Source organism: Sinohyriopsis cumingii, chromosome 17 (genome assembly GCF_028554795.1).
Source record: "Sinohyriopsis cumingii isolate HCF-2022 chromosome 17, ASM2855479v2, whole genome shotgun sequence".
In the NCBI taxonomy this organism is placed as follows: Eukaryota; Metazoa; Mollusca; class Bivalvia; order Unionida; family Unionidae; genus Sinohyriopsis; species Sinohyriopsis cumingii.
The window spans coordinates 94,662,661-94,682,389 of record NC_142977.1 but is presented as its reverse complement, the minus strand read 5'-3'; the positions used below and the strand labels follow the sequence as shown (position 1 = coordinate 94,682,389).

The 19,729-nt window shown below is 37.0% G+C and overlaps 1 protein-coding gene across 2 annotated transcripts; it reads left to right on the top strand.

Annotated features, from left to right (window-relative positions):
• Nucleotides 1-11,640: 11,640 nt before the first annotated feature.
• On the top strand, nt 11,641-19,404 carry LOC149779459 (serine-enriched protein-like). 2 transcript variants are annotated; one of them, XM_089940139.1, is made up of 5 exons: nt 11,641-11,870; nt 13,374-13,530; nt 16,807-17,012; nt 18,308-18,465; nt 19,142-19,404. In XM_089940139.1, the coding sequence occupies exons 1-5, from the start codon at nt 11,798-11,800 to the stop codon at nt 19,151-19,153; spliced, it is 606 nt and encodes a 201-aa protein (XP_089796265.1). In that variant the 5' UTR covers nt 11,641-11,797; the 3' UTR covers nt 19,154-19,404. The 2 variants fall into 2 exon arrangements, with proteins under 2 accessions (XP_089796265.1, XP_089796264.1); XM_089940138.1 differs by having other exon boundaries at nt 11,642-11,870; nt 13,296-13,530.
• Nucleotides 19,405-19,729: the final 325 nt, after the last annotated feature.

Here is a 19,729-nt window from a genome sequence, read left to right as displayed (position 1 = left end):
CAAACTAAGGGAAGTAAATCTTGTACCGGTGGGAACAAGTCTTGCCACGATTCATTTCGCAAGATTATGCGGCGGACGGATGATTGGCATTCATTCTTTTAGGCAAAGTATGATTTGTATAAATATTTTGAATTTTCATTATGTTATTTCATAACAGTTAAAGCGTGTATTCCTCATTTATGTGTACCATTAACAATAGTGGACTATCACAGCCAAACAAACTATGTAGATTTATTATGGAAAATATATCATTCTGAAATGAGAGAGGTTTTAGCTCGGAAATGAATTGTGCATCAACGGCAAAATGTCCCACCTACCCCCCGCCGGTTTTCACCTCTAAAAATGTTTAGGCCTACATCCATAAAACTTCATAGCTGACCACTACAGATTTGCCCCCCCCCCCCCATTATTCTGAGGGCGCCCCCAACCAAAATCAAACTCATTCGTACACATTGTGCAAGGATAATCAGCAATTCCAACCATACCACCAGATTCCAAAATCATTGGAAAGATGTAGAACAAATATCACCCCACCACACCACAATTGTTTACATATAAAGGTACATATACAAGCAAGCCCCTTAAATATAGAGAGCAATGGGCAGTTTTATACACAAATTTAATGTTTCATATACCTGTCTAAATATAAAATTGCATGAAAAAGAAAATGCAGGAAGAGATGTTAAAAAGGTCCATATTTTTAGATAGTTATAATAAAGCAAAACAGAAGAATATGATTCACTTGACCTGACAAATCAGTGGAAATACAAAGAGTAAAAATAGGATGCACCCCACCCTCAAATTTATACATGAATTGTTCATGTCCAAAGGCTATATTTGAGAGCACGTGATGTTCACAGTGCCAACACGAGCCCTTTCCCTGGGTGTTAATTTTGAAAAACATTGTGTACTTAATAGTCCGATAAACCAATCCCCCAAATCTGTGCCGATAGTGATATCAATATGGTGCCTATTCATTAAATTTTGAAGTTTTGCTAAATGCATATCTTTCCGGAACAGAGCTGCGAACACGCTAGACAGCCATATCTAGCGCGAAATGCAATTTGACCACATGACAGAGGGTTGTACTACTATTGCACGTGGATTCACAAGTCACCAAACATATGATTTGCTCTGGAAATATAATAAACATGCCACCAAAAGAACCCTTCAGCCGACGGTAGCTCCACAGCCGCAAGAAATAACGGTAAGTGTATAAAATGTACACCGATGTGTGCAGTCAAAATGGCTGCAGACTTTTTCGGGTTTTAATGAATAAGTGATATCATCCCCTAAACCACCAAATCAATATCATCACGGGTGAGGGCCTAATTTATCGGCCTATGTACATACTAGCTTGATGATATTCGAAATAGTTGTTATCCAGTACGTTTTTGAGATATTTTATTTGCCTTGAACCAGCGTGTCTACTGCTATTAGATGCCAACACTGCTTCCTAGCAAACTATTGATATTTCACTGGCTACATAATGTGCAGTGGCTACATGGTGTGTACATGCCTCACATCGGTTTCAAGAAAGACACAAGCCGCAAAGACCAGATTCACAAATATATCCATATCTTTAATTATTAAACAATAATAGCTCAAAAAGTCACACCATAGCCGATTTACGAAACTTTCTCCTGCCATCTTAGATTTTACCATCTATGAATGCAAAAAGGCGCTTAGTCGGAAAAAATACCACCTAGCTAGAATATCAGATCTATAAGAATTTCCCAGGAAGAAAAGAAAAACAACAGAACTGGTGATTATGGATCTGCTGAAAGCGATCTTGTGATCGAGAGAAAATGCAGTAAATTGGAAACAGGCAATAGCAATCCCTATCTCGAAACCTGGAAAGATTCCGCAGATGTAAACTCATATAAACAAATATCACTTACAAGCAATATATGCAGAATCATGGGGATAATAATAAATAACAGATTAATGCATCATCTAAAACAAGGGTCTCAAACTCAAACCACACTGAGGGTCGCATGATGGCATTTTCGATGGCCCAAGGGCCGTACCACCTTTGTAATAAATCATGACACCTTGTGACGCCAATCATTTTGCGGGCTTAGAAAGAGATAACTTATTATCCCATAATCAAAGCGGGTTCACCAACAAAAAGTCACAGCTAGATACGCTAATTTGATTGGAATCAAACATAAAACGGGTATTCAACGCAAAGAGGATATGTGACCATAACCATCGCTGTTTCCTCGACCTTGGAAAAGCCTATGAGTGGATATGGACTAAGGGCCTAATTGCGACGTTAAACCATTATGGATTAACAAGCTGCATACATAAATGGATAACCAACTTCCTAACTTGTTATAAAATCGAAACAAGAGTGAGAGAAACATTCTCAGATACCTATGAATTAGAAAATGGAATACCCCAGGGAAGTGTACGAAGTCCAACCTTGTTCATCTTCGCTAGCCAAGGTTTCGATATGTTAACCATATCTACACCTTGGCGAATCGAGCATGTATTTAGTCTTTTGTTCTAGCGACATCTATTGGATTTCATGAGTTGCCTCTCCTAGTATATAATGCCAACTAACCAATAGCGCGTAACAGCGATGGATTGTACATCGGCTGACAATGGGGAAGGCAATTGACTTAAAATGGATACTTTATAAATTTAACATCGAAAGTATGACTAAATACCAGAGAGAAGCCATTACCGGCGTATTTGAGTGAAAGATATTTGTACAAACACAGAACGACAGTAGAAAATTGCTTATTGATGAGTCCATTCAAGTTGTGTGCTACCTTGTCTCGATCATGTAGGAACAGTGCTCAAATTTGAACGACTTAATTTTGATTGGATGCGGCGGCTTACCGCTGCATCCAATGAAATTCAGAGAGCCGAAACACAGAAATATCTACTCGATCAGCCAAGGTGTAGATAGGGCCAAAATATCGAAAATCGGCTAGCGAAGATGAATCTTATTCAATGGTATGATAAACGAACTAGAACAGTCTGTAGACATGTCGCGAATAGACCTATCATAGTTCGCCAACGATAGCGGTGGAGTCTGGAAAGCGGAAATGTTTCCAGCGAAGCTGTAGTGTGGATGAACTGCAAGCAGTGCTGAAGAGGACTGGCCGATGGCCGACAGATGGGTCTTTAGACTAGCTCTAGGAAAAACCGTAGTTATTATTTCCTCCAAAACAACAACAAAAACTCGGGAGTATCAAGCACTGTACCTAAACAACACACAAATCAAATTTGAAAAAGTAGCCAAATTCACAGGACTGCTATTTGGTGAGCATTTAACATGGGACAAACATAGCTAAACTTGTGAGAAGATGTGGTCAGGACCTAAATCTCCAAAGGAACCTTAAAGAAGTGTTCGGGAAGCGGATCAGGACATACTTCTCACTCTATACGGATCAATATTCCGGTCTAAAATAGACTATGGATGCCAGGCATATGTCTCGGCAAACTGAAACCTATTAAAAGACTGGATCGTATCCAGTATAAAACTATTGGTATATGCACCGGTGCACTCCAAAACACACCCGGGGAAAGCGCTACATTTCATAGTAGGGGAACCACCACTCAGACTAAGGTGGGACGAGCTTCTCCTTAGGTACGCGACAAGAATATCAGTTCATGATACATTACATCCTATTAGGTCTGTCATCATGAATTGCAATGTACCCTTTAGACCAAAAATTGGTCTCGGACATCAACGGGGGGAGGGGTATGATATCCATGAGTTAATAAAAGAACTAAGGATCCCAAACATCAGGTAGAAAAGAATAAATTCCCTGACGCTGCTCCATGGACATGAAAAACTCACAAAACTAAACCTAAATGCATTAACATACGAAACCAAACAAGAACAACCTTTAGAAATAAGGGCAAAAATACTCTTGGAGATGGAAGGAAGATGCAGTAGATTTACTGAAATATATACAGACGGATCAAGACCCTCTGATCCGGCTCGCACGGCAGCAGCAGTGATGATTTCGGGAGAGGGACCCACGCTGGAGGCATGATTTAATGATAACTTTACCATTTACACAGCTGAATTCTGGACAATGAATGAAGTTCTAAATTGGATTCTAGCCACCAAGACAAAGAAAAAGCAGTTATAATTAGCAACTAACTCGCCGTGTTGCGCTCCCTGAAATCTGGAAACTTCTTTAGCTAGGATAATTTAGTAAAAAAAAGTATACCTTATTCTAAGAAAACTTGGAATCAAACAGATGTACTGTGGAGTTCATGTGGATACATTCCCACAGAGATATTCATGGAAATGAATGGTCCTATATAAGCTAAACTTACACCTAAACCCAATATCCTTCATCTGGATTAGAGCATTCAGGAAACGTATAATACAATCAGACAAATGCTGACAATAAATGGTAAAGGAAATGGGACAGCAACTGTTAATTACTAATGGTAAATTGCACCCGCAGCCAGTGGCGTGAATGGCACCCAGGGCAACGATGATAGCCCAAAAATCCAGAATAGCGAGGCCTGAATGGCTGAAGATGGGTGAGGTTTGGTGAGGTTTCTTAGGAGGGGCTAGGGGGTTACGGGGAGCGCTGTGAGCTTCCCTAGCGAGGCCAGTGGCGAAGCCCAAGCCGCTTACGATTTTACTACAATTTGATGATTCAAACTAAATCACAACTGACGAAATTTCAAATGTCGGTATTAAAAAAATCGGCGTTATTCGAAATTAACAGCATCTGCAGACGTTTACAATAATGTAATGAACATGAGATATAAATAGAGCTTAAAGAGATACACTAGATATGAATAAATAACTGTACAAGACCTCGACCTAAGCTCGAACTTTCTAAACTAACAAATTACTATCGCCAATAACCATGCATCTACAATCGGCTCTGACAAATATCATTAAGCCCGGTCGTACTTAATTTCCTTTTCTCACCGCTTTTATCTTATTTTTATTTTAATTTATGCTACTTTAATTTTATTGTATTAATAACAAAACGCCGTTAGGCTAATGACTTGTACAGAATATAACTTTCAGCTTAAATTAAAATTTAGAGATATATAAGGTGGCACAAACCCAAACCATCAGGCCCAGTCACACAAAATGGCAACGACTGACACAGAATCCTAAAGCTTATATTACAAAGAGACAAACTCACATACAACAACATTTAAAACAATAAGGTGGTTCCAAACCCAGACAATCAGCCCTGCAGCACAAGGAAGCAAGAATTGGCACGGAAGAATAAAAACTATAAGATTGTCAAAAATCAAATACCACCAGGACCCTCCGCATAAAGGGGAACAAATTTACCTAATTTAACAATGGAAACGATGAACCCACAAGATTAGATGCACAACATTGTGTCCCATAAAATTTAAGGATTTAAGGTTGTTACTACCCAGCACCATCAGACTCCATCACAGAAGATGGCATACATTGGAAACAAACAAAACTAAAAGAACAAACGTAAAACTGGGTTGACGCTTCCTAATATAACATAAGAACCTAGCAAAAACCCGTTGTATACACAAACAATTAAAACAAAACAAAACAAAATCTTTTTCTCTCTTCCTATTCTTTACATACTAACCCTATAATAGCTCAGAGAAATCAATATTCCAAACTGCGTCAAGAGGACACCATTCAATTTCGGCCTAGATATCCCAAAATGCCAAGGATCAAATTGACCCTTCAGATGTCGTCGAGCCGGGCTCCTTCAACTTTTCGTGCGTTGTGGCCTCCAGACATACCAGTTAAGAAGTGTGCGGTGCACATATAAAAGTGGACGGGTGATGGTTCTCGTTCCGACCGGACAATAATTAAGAAGCCGGCGGTGTTGGCATTAACCAAAGCATAAAGGTCACAAACGACTATGATACATGATGTCAGTCAGTTTGGCCACAAGTCTACAGTGAGCAAAGGAGCGAGTAACACGGAGCAATAGACAATGACGCTAGCAATGGAATCGATGATACCCATCCAAGCCCTGAATGCAGTTAGAAACCTCGGCCTTAATATTGCATCAGAGTGGAGCCTTCGGTCCCAGACTAGAAGGACAACCCTTACATATAATAAGGACAAATAATTAAAATGGACTAAACCCATAAGTTTAAATATTAGAAACATAAGACGGTCCTAAGGCCAGACCATCATGTCCAGCGATAAAATCTGTCAAGACTTGTAAAAAAATAAAAAACTTACTGACACGACCTATTAGTGTGGCTCATTCTAGATTTATAAATATAAGGTCGGCCTAAGCCCAGACTATCGGGACCCTACTGTACAATGCTGTAACTGATTGCCAAATCCACCTTAAAAGTAACTTACGAAGATAAGCATAAGTACCATAGGATACGACCAAGAAAAAATGTCTCACAATAAGAAATAGCCACGATAAACCACACAAGGTGGCAACTAGTCCGATAAATCACCCCACCCCCAATCTGTGCTGATACTGATGGACGATATGTGGGTATGATGTCACCTGTTCATTGCAATATGTGCAATTTTGCTGCATGCAAATCTTGCCGGAATACACATGCGTACCTTTAGACACTTACGGTAATTGGTAACTTCCATATATAGCGCGAAATTCAAAATGGCCACAGGACAGGGTTGTGCGGCGTATTTGGCCGATTAAGAGGATTACGTGTAATTTGAAGATTTCGTCGTTCTTTTACACACCTTGAAACGGGCGTTAAGTTATAATGAGGCCTGATACGCCTGACTTGGGGTATCTACTTTGCATAAATATCAATAATTCAATGCAAATCTTTGTCACATGTTCACAGAGTATGGTGCCAAAAAAGGGACACCCGTTATGATCTCCGGGTTTAATGTCAATTTCCAAAAGCATATTAGAGTTATTCCCACCTTGCTTGAGCATAGCTGCTTTGAGGCTATAATACCGTTCTCGTGGTAAATCTAGGGACCATTTTAATATAGGATTTCTCCGTGCGTACGTATAGTAGGGCATACTGAGGACAACAATAGCACTGTTACTATGTAACACCAATTTAGGTTACTAACAATATTACCATTTACCCCTAATGTTCAATCTATTTTGGCACAGATCATTTTAGCATTAGCATAGGATTTTCCGTTTGTGATTATATCGCCATCTCCATGTAAGTCTATGGGCGCTATATAATTATCATTTGAAGCCAGTCCTCGTATATATCTACTAACCATTGATCTACGGGGAGCTACTGTCAAGCTTTCTCGCTTACCCACTTTGGTCTAGACAGGACTCGAACTCAGGCGGACATCGCTGAGACGTGTGAGTGATCTGTAAACGAGAGTTCTTGATCCACCCACGCTCTTTGTTATTTTTATTATTTAAAAGAAATTCTACCTAGCGTGCTTTATTTTCGTCGAATCTTTACTACTATGCGCTGGCTACAAAACTGGTGCAAGCCTTTCCTTTTGGAAAGGAAACTGTCTCTACAAGAGGCGAGAAAGGCGTTTCGAATTGATATGTTAGTAATGCATTCGACGATGTCTCGCAGTTTAATTATCCAATTAATAAATTCTATTTTGTACTTTCTTTTTAGTGCAATATCCATAAGATGGAAAACTGCACTTCAATCAGCATGATGGCATTCAAACTGTCTGCCTCTCATAGAATATTTCATGATGGGATTTTACCAACAATCCCTTGGAGCTGAACCAGAGCTTTATGGAGTACGTGACACAAAATGGCTATATGGATTACGTGACACAAATTGGATGCTTGTGTCGATACATTGTCACATAATAGATGGAAAATTTGATTATCAGTGATGTGTATGTGATTCTGAAGTGTTCTACAACTTTTGTGGACACTTTGGAGTCATAACAATGTCCAGTGACACTAAGTGCACAGACGGCCTGGTTGTTTTTGGGGGTGGGGTGGGGGTGTTGCTGTTGTTGTTTTTGTTTATTTGTTTGTTTATTTGTGGGTGGGGGCTAGAATCGAAAAATGATGCGTAAAAAACTATATTCGCAGTCCGTCTATATAGAGTTATTTTTTTGGTCTTTGCTACTCTTCTCCGATCTAAATTTTATTTTTTTCTTTGGAGTCGGATTTTTAAAACAAAGTAAATCAATGTTTCCTCATCTGTGACAATCTTAATCAAGCATAAGTGGTCACTCGTTTTGTATTGGCGAGTAGTTGTTTTGGCGATGTCATCCCGAATCTGTTTTTTGATCAGTCATCAGCAAATGAGGCATCCATCTCGCACAAACCTTCTTTGATCTTCAGGTGACTCTTCGTGATAGTAAACACAGCTGACGAATTAATACCCGTGATGATAAAATATATTCAAATATGTTTACAGAATCTTCATCAATTGCCCCATTCAAGACAGCCATTTCCCGCTCACCTCTCGCAGACAACGATCTTCCAAAACGTGGATCATCTTCCCTGAATTAGTGACCATCTTTAAAGCGAAGAAACCACTTCAAACCTTTACGATATTACACAGAATTGCATCCACAAACTGTATGCAAGTCGGTCTTGATATCAGTCAACAGAGGCGTAGCTGGGGGGGGGGGGGCAGGGGGGTACATATGTCCCCGGGCGCCAAGGTACAGGGGCGCCAAAATGAGGCTTACAACGTTACATTATAATAAGTAAACAAGGGTAATATTCAAAAATGTGATTAAACGGGGAGGGGGCTGGGGCGCCAGTTTTATAGTTCGTCCCCGGGCGCAAAATATCATAGCTACGCCTCTGATCAGTCAGGAAACACAGTAAGAGTGCCCGATTATTACACTACGCTCTCTGCAACATTTTGTAAAGCTCTTCAGTTTCGGAGGTAATGAAATCTTGTACGCAGACCGCAATCCCATAATGCCAAGACCTGTCTCGGTTAATGAGGGTTAATTCGCTTTTCTTTCTAATATCTCTTAAGAAGAATAAGAAAACTGCGTGGCAAAGGTTTTGGAATTATGCGAAACAATTCTGAAGGTCGAAAAAAGCAACAACAAAAAGGGGGGAACACAAAAATATTACTGATCATCTGAAGAAACCTTTCGGGATAAGCGAGCGGTTTCCCAAAGAAGTAAATAAAGCACGTAGACTTTTTTCCCCAATATTTAAGAAAGCGAAAGCGGAGGAGAAAATGGCGGTTCTGGTGATAGATAAGCTTTTCATAAATGTAAAACAGGTAACACTACGGGTGTTCAAACGTGTGAACTGAGCGAAAAGCCAAGGGAATAACGGTAAGAAGTCAACCAACCACAATCAATGCAGGGGACGCAACCGTACATAAAGTGCACCATTACGTTGAAAATGATGATAAGAGATAACCCATTATTCAAGAGATGCAATTAGAATAGGAGAGCGAAACTTAGATTAAGATTGTGACACGGACAATAGAAAGTCTTGCGGAAAAGAAAAATATATCATCCATTTCTCTCGAAAATTTACCCAATATGTTGTTTTGAAAGAGGGACTAAACAAAATGCTTGCATAGATTTTTTGTTCATCAAGTTTATCATTTATCCCAGAAAGTTCGTTAAGAAAGAAAGCAAATCGTGCCAAAGGAGGTATCAATGTTATATGCAAGTCAAAATCTGGTAAAACCTATACAAGTTGTACTAAGTTATTTTTATTGCATTGTTTGGTTAATAGTAGTAAAGGGTTATTTTAGTTTTGACGATAATATTTATATTTCCTTTGTGTTTATATTCCACCTGAACAATCACCGATATATATATATATATATATATATATATATATATATATATATATATATATATATATATATATATATATATATATATATATATATATACAATCACACACACACACACACACACACATATATATTTCAAGTACGGAGACAGGGCCAGATCAGGGTGGTACGGGTGAGACCCTCCTAAAAGACTGTACACACTAGACGTACAGTCACATATGACTTGAAGTTTGACCGTCGTTTTATTCTTGCGCACATTTATTTGGTATTTTTCGAGTAAATATACACATAGACTTTTGCTTTGGTGTCCTTTCGAGGAAAATCAGTGCCCTTTTGAAATTCTGGAAACACCCCCACCCCAAAAATTTGACCTGCCCCGCCCTGACTTGCAAGATGTATTTCTTAACAATGAGTATATTTAGAATTTGTGTTTAGCAACAGAGGCTCGTTGCGGTGTGCTACTGAGGTTTTTGCTATCAAAGGCATCAAAGCAACGATCGCTGTTTTGAGTAATAATAATAACCTACAATGTTCGTTGAATATAATGTGTAATTTATTTGATTCTTTTGTATCTCCAATTTTGTGTATTTCTGTGAAATTTGGAGCAGATAATATGGAACAGATACATAGAAAATATTGCAAAAGATGATGAACTTTCTACCAACAATATGTTGCATATGGAGAGAAAAGTGCGCATAATTAAAAGTACTGGTTTAAATTGTGAAACACAAATAATTATATTCCTCGGAAAAATATACGAATTAATGCTTAATAAATGCAGAGGAAGAATTCAAGCACTTGGTTTCTATTATGAAAACTATACTAGTGATCTCCGAAATTCGGATAAGTCTAGTATTATCACAATTCAGTCCATATATCTTCCTTCCTATAGCTTTATAACCAAAGACTAAAAGTCATATTTCATTTTGACTGGAAATAAGCAGTATCCTTGAAAACTTTATAAGATATCAAAGTCAACACTTCTTCATATCTCTGAATAATTGATAATGCCAGCCACACAAAGGCTTTAAGTAAATGAAGGTTTTCATCTCAGCAATCAAATAATGACACTGGTAGGTATGTAGGAAACGAACGGCATTAAAGAAAATGTGAGTTTTGTGCAAATAATGAGATCGAAAATGAAGTGAAAAATCGTATTATCGGCAGAAACCAAGCTAGTATAAACTACCACAATTTATTTAAAATGATGATTAAACAATGATAAAATACCATGGTAATATGTATATAATGCATTCCAAGATGCTTGCTCTCTCTCTCTCTCTCTCTCTCTCTCTCTCTCTCTCTGTACACGTTTCCATCACCATTATTCCTTCACTTATTCATTCTTTATGTAGCAGTGCAGTGTAGATGAATTATGTATTGTACTAACTATGCTTATTGTCATACGTCAAATCAATACAACTTCTGTTCTTTTTTATAATGTATACTTTGGAAAACTGATTCTAATGGTAAAGTGCAGAGTTCTGATATATAAACAAAGTATTTAATCAAGTGGAACATGTTTTCAAATTTTATTATTTTATAATACCATTTAGAAAACAAATGAGTTTTGATGGGGAATCTTGACAAGGAAGCTTACCAAAGATATTGATATAATAGATACGATAGGAAATAATGGTCACGGCAACAATAACAACAATAATAGTAAAGAGGTAAACTCAATCATAATTAAAAATGTTATCATTCCAATCAGGAAAGAAGACCTAGGAAGAATCCGGAAGTGTATATTTAATTAGCCTTCATTATTGCGACTACCTGAATGCATTACCAAATATCAATTACCGTGACACGCATGTGCTCTTACCTTTCAGTAACCTGTCAGAAGTCTGACATCAAGTTGTGAGCTGTCACCACTCGTGGCATACGTCAATGGTTTCAAAAAAAAACCAATGGCGCCGTTCTTTAAAACAGTGTCAACTGCTGCCATGCATTTTGATTGTTCCAGAGAAAACATTCTTGCAGAGTAATTTGCATCACCTTGTCATAAGGAAACACATGCTGATGTGCACACTAGTATAAAATCCAACTCAGAACGCAAGATTGTATTTCGTGCATCAACCCCAAAACCGATGAAGTTGTGTTTTATCTGGATTAATATTCAGTATCTTACATGGAGAGACCTGATTCCAATGTAGCTTTGTTGGACTTTGATCAAATGGAGATGTGGGTCTGCTCTTCTGATGGTAAATTTAGCTATATAATTAAGAATTTTATTTTATTGTAGTTGTGCTTGTTGAAGTAGTAACAGTGCTCGTTTATATTTGAAACCGTATTCAGTGAATAAGAAGTTATTTATTATTATTTTTGAAAATTTATTTATATGTCTGCCTGTACTGAATAGTTGTCAATTATGCAGAGATTATTCCCGCGCGTTTACATACCTGATGTTTCGTAGTTCTGCTAGTGAGATGAGAAGCGGAAATAGTTTAATTGTTTTTTTATTTTATTTTTTTGCTAGTATTTCGTTCTGTTATCATTAATGAGAATGGAATGAAATATCAACAAAGTCTGTACCCGATCGAATTTCCTTTTACTTTAGATATAATCACCTGCCTACCTCATTGCAAGTGATTATTGCTTCAGGCGAACCTTAAGAAACAGATACAACTGAACTAGGTTTCACAATGAAGTCAGTATAGACCTACTTAATGGGATGTTTTTAAGTTAGAGTTTAAATTTCGTGAAATATCGTTATTTGTATACAGCTAATTCTCATTTTCCAGAAGAATGATTCTTATAAATAGCCTGGTTTGCTTTTGGATTTCTTGATTCAAAGTGGTTGGCTTTCTAGATTCAAAACATCGCATTGTACAGTATATCTGGAGAGGGCGAATATCGCCATAAAATTGACTGAGTTCCGTCTGAGTTCAATTTCACGATGACCAGAGGCTCTCATCCGGTAATGATATCGATCGGGCTGTCGAGGGCGGTACTGAGGACCACAAATGTATACATTTGAATGTGTAGTAAAATTATCAGTTATTCAGAGAAGGCTGTTTATGTAGTTTTATTGAATTTTGGACAAAGAACAGTCGGTAGAGAACGACATATTTTCTCAGCACATCATGTGAAGTTGTGCGTTTTGTGTTATTTACACAACTGTAAATTAAACTTTAGTACAGTTAAATGCTAACCACACTTTTAATATTTATGCTCGTCCAAAATTAATGCATAATATTTTTAGACTTTTTTTTAAAAGAAAAGTCTGAATCACATATAAATCAACTGAGTACACATTAATCACATATAAATCAACTGAGTACACATTAATCACATATAAATCAACTGAGTACACATTAATCACATATAAATCAACTGAGTACACATTAATCACATATAAATCAACTGAGTACACATTAATCACATATAAATCAACTGAGTACACATTAATCACATATAAATCAACTGAGTACACATTAATCACATATAAATCAACTGAGTATACGTTAGGCAATATACAATCGCTGAAAATTTATCACAGTACATGAATGATTGGGGATTGATGGAACTGATCCACAGAACAGGGCTGCTACCAGTATTACTTTTTGTTTCATAATTTTCACTTTCAACCGATATGCACGTGATATAAAAATCGGCACATTTCACAGGGTCATTCGGATACGAGTCTTCAGATGTGTCTAATACAGAATCCATCAAATCATGGGACAGCATAGAAATTTTTACAGATGAATCGGAAATGATGAACTTCCGGAGTTTGCACTCGCTAGGCCACAGCCTGAGTTTCATCACGCAAGTTCCAGAGCTATGTGACATCAAATTTCTAGTTGGAGACAACGAGGATCCAGTCTATGGGGTTAAGGCCGTATTAGGAACGAGAAGCAGGTACATAAGTGTTTAGACTCATTTAAATATTGGGATTAGACTGTTAAAAATAAAGGCAGGTTTTTGTTGTGTTTGTTTTTGTGTTGTTTTTACTTTACGGGTTTTTCCCAAGTTCTTCCTCCAACAGCTATACTGGCCGCTATGCTATGCCTATCTTGCACTGAGAAATGGCGTTAAATACCAAAACAAAACAACAATCTTTGCTACCCATAAACGGGTTCTTAATATACCTATTTATTTTAACTGCACTGAATGTTTTGAGAAGGGGTATCATTTTCTGGGGAGGTATGTCCCAGGCGTTCAGATATATGCATTTGTACATGTGCTTATATGTCTTTGTGTTTATATGAATGATTTTTTGTATATGAGTATGACTGTACATGCATATTCTCACATTTATATTGGTAGAAATGATAATATTGTAATATATACATTTATATGTTATCTTGATATTAATAATGCAAACTATTTCTTTTAATATTCACTAGTTTCTCTCTTTGTTATTACCTTCTTTACTTTCATCTTCCCATTGCTTGTCTTATGCTTTAAATAATGTAACAAGATTTATGTATTTCGTGCATGTAGTATTTCTTCCTCTGTCAATAAAATCTTTTTTTTAATTTAAATAAAGGGGAGGTAACAACACTTTTCTTATGTGGCCTATATGGCTTTTTATTTCGACGATGTCACGGTAGGCTGTAGATTAATTTGGATAAATACTTCGATGATCTCGCGTTTAAAGGTGAAAAAAAGCTTACTTTGCAAGCAAGCACGGCAAATACTCTTGTGTTCATTTGTTTTAATTTCGTTTGCACAGGCAGTAAGAAACAGACTTTAAAACAGATCCCAGGGTGCTCACTCATCGGGTGGCCAATCTGTAATCCTCGGTCTTTTTCGTAACGTATATTTATTTTTGTTTGAGGGTGGGGGTTCTCCCTTGTGTGATCTTTTCAAACCAGTTAAGGGAGGCCTCCTGCTCTAATGGGATTGGAAGCTCTGCGTTCCATATTTGGTTTATGTTATATATGTTTTCAAACTATTTTTTTAATTCTTTTTAAATTAAAGTATATTTGTTCTATTTGCATTATTATTTTTTGTGTGTAAATATTGTGTAAATGTATGATTCTAAATACTCGACGAAGTCCATTAAGTAAGGTTCTCATCAGTATTTCTTTCTCTTGCCTTGTTTGTCTCCTTCTGACTCTCATTTTAATTCTTGCCATTTTCATTCCTTTCTCTTTTTCATTAATTGTTATCTCTGTTGTTTTATCCTCGGTTCTATTGTTTTTGTTGATATTGTTGTTCCAGTTTGATGTTCTGTTGTTCTTGCTGCTGCAATTAATTCGTCTTTATTAATTGATGTTATCGCCATTATATGTTTTAACTGCATTATGTTGTTCTTGTTGTCGCTGTTTGAGCTTTTGTTTCTGTTATTGGTCCCGGTGGTTTTGATTTTATTGTTGTTTATTTTCTTGTTTGGTGTTCCGATGTTCTTGCTGTTGTTGTTCTGTTTGGTTTGGGACCTTGACTTGTTGTTGTTGTTCCTTCATATTGTGTCCCTGTTTGACATTCTGCTGCTGTTGCTGTTTTTGGTTCGGGAAAATTTTCGTTTCTGATACATAATTTTGTTGTTTACCATCATATTTGATCTTTGGACATTTCTGAGGCGTATGGCCAGTATTTCCGCATTTGTTACACCTCCTATGGTGGATGCACCCTTTATACAATGATTGTTTTAGGAAGCAATATAGGAAAACCCTGGCTTTAGTTTCCATATTTCAGATTTATCTATTTCGAGTATGCTTATCCCATTTTTTTTATAGGAGTAAGGGGAATAGTGTCCATTCTTGCTTTCATCACTTTGATTTTAGATGTCCCGTCAAACCTCTCGACCGTTGCCTTTAGGGGGATTTCCATTGGTATGTCTAATAGGTGTATTTCCGCAATTTTTTCTTCTTTTTCTTAGTATTCTTAGTGGTTTTTTAACCAAAACTTTCTCCCCTCCAGTTGTTATTTCTCCAAGTGGTAGTATGGGCTTAGTTCTCTTCGGTCTTAGAATATATCCTTTAAAGCCTTTTCTGTTTAGACATTCTGTCAAACTGATAAAATCCTTGTTTAGTTGAAGAGCTGTCATTATTGTTGCCATAATTGGTCTTCTTTCTAGGGGTATTTCAGTCAAACCAATTTCCTGCTTGTCTTCCTTATATGCACATTCTAAGAAGTCTACATTCTCTGTCTCTCATTCGTCTAGTTCTATAAAGATTCTCCAATTCTGTCAGTTCTTTATTCGCCGCCATTTTTCACGTGTAGCCTGTGTTTCTCAATGAATATTTTTCAAGTATTGTTCAACATTTCACTAATATAGTTTTACGTTTTGTAGATTATGTAAATTTATCATTATTTTCCAGCCATTCTGGGGAAACTTTCCGCGAGTTCATTCTTCGTCCTGTGGACTTACGTGCAGTTTGTTTCGTTCATGCCATAGCTATATTTGATAGACCTTGCTTCTCAAGAATGAGTGTCACGTATATCGGGCATAAATGGCCGAACGATGGTCCGACCTTGGGATGGCCTCACATTGTAGTTTCCAATCGCGGTCATTTGGCGGTACAGGCGATCAGAAATAATTTACGGGGATGGACAGAGCATATTTTACGTACATTTTATTAAAAACGTTTAAAAATTATCGGCAAAAATAATAAAATATAGAGGTCATTTTTACAGTTTACCGTATGCTTTGGAATCTTGTTTAAACCACAAAAATCAGCATTGTAATTATCATCGACGTCATCGTTCCAGTCCAGGTAATTGACGTGACGACAATAATTAAATTCCGTTATGAAAATTAATATGTAGATTATTTCGGCTATAATTTCAAAACAACTGTTCATAAGATAACAAATCCCTTGATTATTATTTGTTTCAATAAAATTGTTATATATGAATTATACGTGAATAGGAAACTTGGTTAATTAATAGAGTTTGTAAATGTAATTAAGGTCTAATTAATGAAAGACCCAGTCTATTTATCAGATTGCTTCATCTCACATGCATAATTGATAATTTATCAATGTTATTCAAAACACAAACCTGCATAATCTTTTAGAAGTCTGCATGCACACGAGTTTCACAGTGAACTGCGCAAGAAGCCGTTTTCATTCCACAAATCTTTACACTCCTTCACATTCTACGAATGGTATAGTTGAGACGATAGACAGACGTCTCATGGTTTCACCATTAGGACGTGAAAATAAAATGTCTGTCTTTCAATTTCAGAGCCTTCTACAGTTTAATATTGAAGCATATAAATAATGCAGAGAACCACACACCCAAGAAGTCAACACTACGCAAGAGCAAGAGATATTCTGGGATGTCCCAGCATTTAGAGATCCCCGTCCGGAGGTACGACACATGTGTCTTCCGTAGGCTGAACCAGTTCGTTCACTCAGGGTCTGTCAATATCACTATGAAAACCGTCGTTGGTGAGTATCCTCTAACTAACTAACTACTAACTAACTAACTAACTAACTAACTAACTAACTAACTAACTAACTATATATATATAGTTATTGTAAGAGTCGTTTAGTTAATAACGTTTTAAATGCTAATGGCCTATGATCGTAATCCTCACTTTAAGGATGAGTAATGTATAGTGGGTACGTTATTTGATTCATAATGTTTCAAGGTTGAGACGTACAATAGTTCAAATAAAAATCAAGTGATCTAAGAAGGACACGGGTTCTTGTGAATGGATGTCGTGGGTTTTCTAAAAATGTCCATGACCTATTTCTTGATTAGCCAATATAAACTGCGTGACCCTTGTTGACTGTATTCTCGCAGTTGTGTGTTAGCTTTGTATTTAATCGAACGATTACGTGGAATTATACATTCTTAGTAGCAATACTGGTTTAGGAAGAGCTATATGAGAGGATTGATTGATTCATTTAATATAATCGTTCGTTGGAATTACAGTGCTCTAACGCTCCTTGAAAGACTATATGGATTAATATAACTGCTGTACGGTATTACTGTGAATTCATTTAAAGACATTGGGATTCAATGCTGTATTGGAATTACTGTGAATGCATTTAAACACGTTTTGGGATTATATCAGTGATTTCTTCACATCAATTGGGAACTAATTCGGACTGATCGCACACATTCCTATAGCATATTAACACACTGAAGCCGTTTAGTAATATGCCCTAAATGGTCTAATCTGACACTTATCCATTGATAATAACTCTCGGCAAATAATCCACTGAAGTTTAGGATTATATGTATGTATGTATGTATGTATGTATGTATGTATGTATGTATGTATGTATGTATGTATGTATGTATGTATGTATGTATGTATGTGTGTGTGTGTGTATGTGCGTGCGTGCGTGCGTGCGTGCATGCATGTATGTATGTATGTATGTACATACGTGTGTACACACGCACACACACAGGAAGAAGTATTTACTGGTTTAAGTAAAGGACTCCATTTTCTCAATCAGATTGAAATGACTATGATTCTATGCTTAAACCTGTATATTATATTTTTAAATCTCAATAAAAAAAATAATCCTACCGTGACTTAGTATGCAGTGGTAAACAGATAAAATTCTGAGAGCGTTTATTTTATTTATTTTTTATTTTATGACATATATTGCTACAAAGTTGGGTGAAAAGAGTTTGCGAATAAAATCTAAATCCTTGTGAGAGTGAAATATAAATAAATTCATACTTGATACAGTTTTTTTTTAAAGGTGTTACTGTTTTTGTTTTCCAGGTATGCTATGTGGGGCCGTCCAGTTCGGATTCAAGGACCTGGAAAAGGCATGCTTAGATATGGTACAGCGTGGGATTTCCAAAGGACTGACAGAAATCTTGATCACCTCTGCCAGGGACTATAGTGAACACAAATACGCATCAGAGCTTTTGTCAAAAGTAATTTTATTCTACTCGTAGCCTACATCTGTGTTGGTTAAAGCTATTGGGAGTCGATAATAATAAAAGTTTCTCAAGTTAAAAAAGACTGGTTTGACACGAGAGAAGTTAATTTTTTCCTTTCAAGTTACATTATAATCTGTGGATAAGTTTTAGTTACACATATAACGCCCGCTTGACATAATTAGTAATAAAAATATGGGACAAAAGGGCACCATCTACTCGTTAAACTTATCGTGGGCTGAAATTCGAAGAAGAATTTTAAAAAAAGGCAAAACAGTGCACATTTTATGATTTTCCTCTTATGTTTTATTATTATGGGTTTTAGTGCCATATTTCATTACATGATAGTCTTATACATTGCAACTGCTATATTTCGTGGGGGAAAATCGCGGGAAGAAGCATTAACTCACGGGAAACCTTGGGTAAGCTTACTGGCATGCCCATGTTAGTCGTGCCGAGATTCGAGCCTGCGCGGATAGAAGTCAATTGTTAGTATCCAATCGAGGCGAGCGCCTTAAACCACCCGGTCCCGCACATTCTATGAAATTAAACGCGAAATCGACCCATGCCCTCAACTCATGTCTATATTATCAGTTTGAGCAGTTGAAAATCACTATGTAGTTATTTACTTTTTTACTATGCTATAATTTTCCTTTTTTTAAATATATTTCAGCTATATGGCTAAGGATATACGAACGCTAATCGATGACACTCCATGATTCTACACAGCGTGCCTTATTTGTGCTAAATTCCGTCCAGTTAGACACAGCAAATTACTTGGTCATGTACATTTACACATACAGACATCATAAACATACTCACACAAAAGGTTGAGAAACAGACTGAGCATGAATCAGGAAGAAAGGAGAGAAAGAGCTGGTCTAATTTATATTGTTGTTTGCAACTTATCGACTAATAAATGAAATTGAAATCGCACACTTTGTTTGATATTCTCATACCGCCGCATTTCTATTTTTATTTCAATTGTTTTCAAAACGGATAATGGATATTTAATTGGTATTTTCTCCGCTTCGATGGCCTAGTGGTTCGAACGTCCGACTCGGATGCGGGAGGTCGCGGGTTTGAACCCTGGCCGAGTCATACAAAAGACTTATAAAAATGGTACTAGCAGCTACCCCGCTTGGCGCTCAGTATTAAGAGGTTAGTATTAGGACTGTCTGGAATGGTTTCAGAACAATATAACTGGATGGACCGTGCCAGTGGCCTAGTGGTTAGAACGTCCGCACCGGATGCGGGAGGT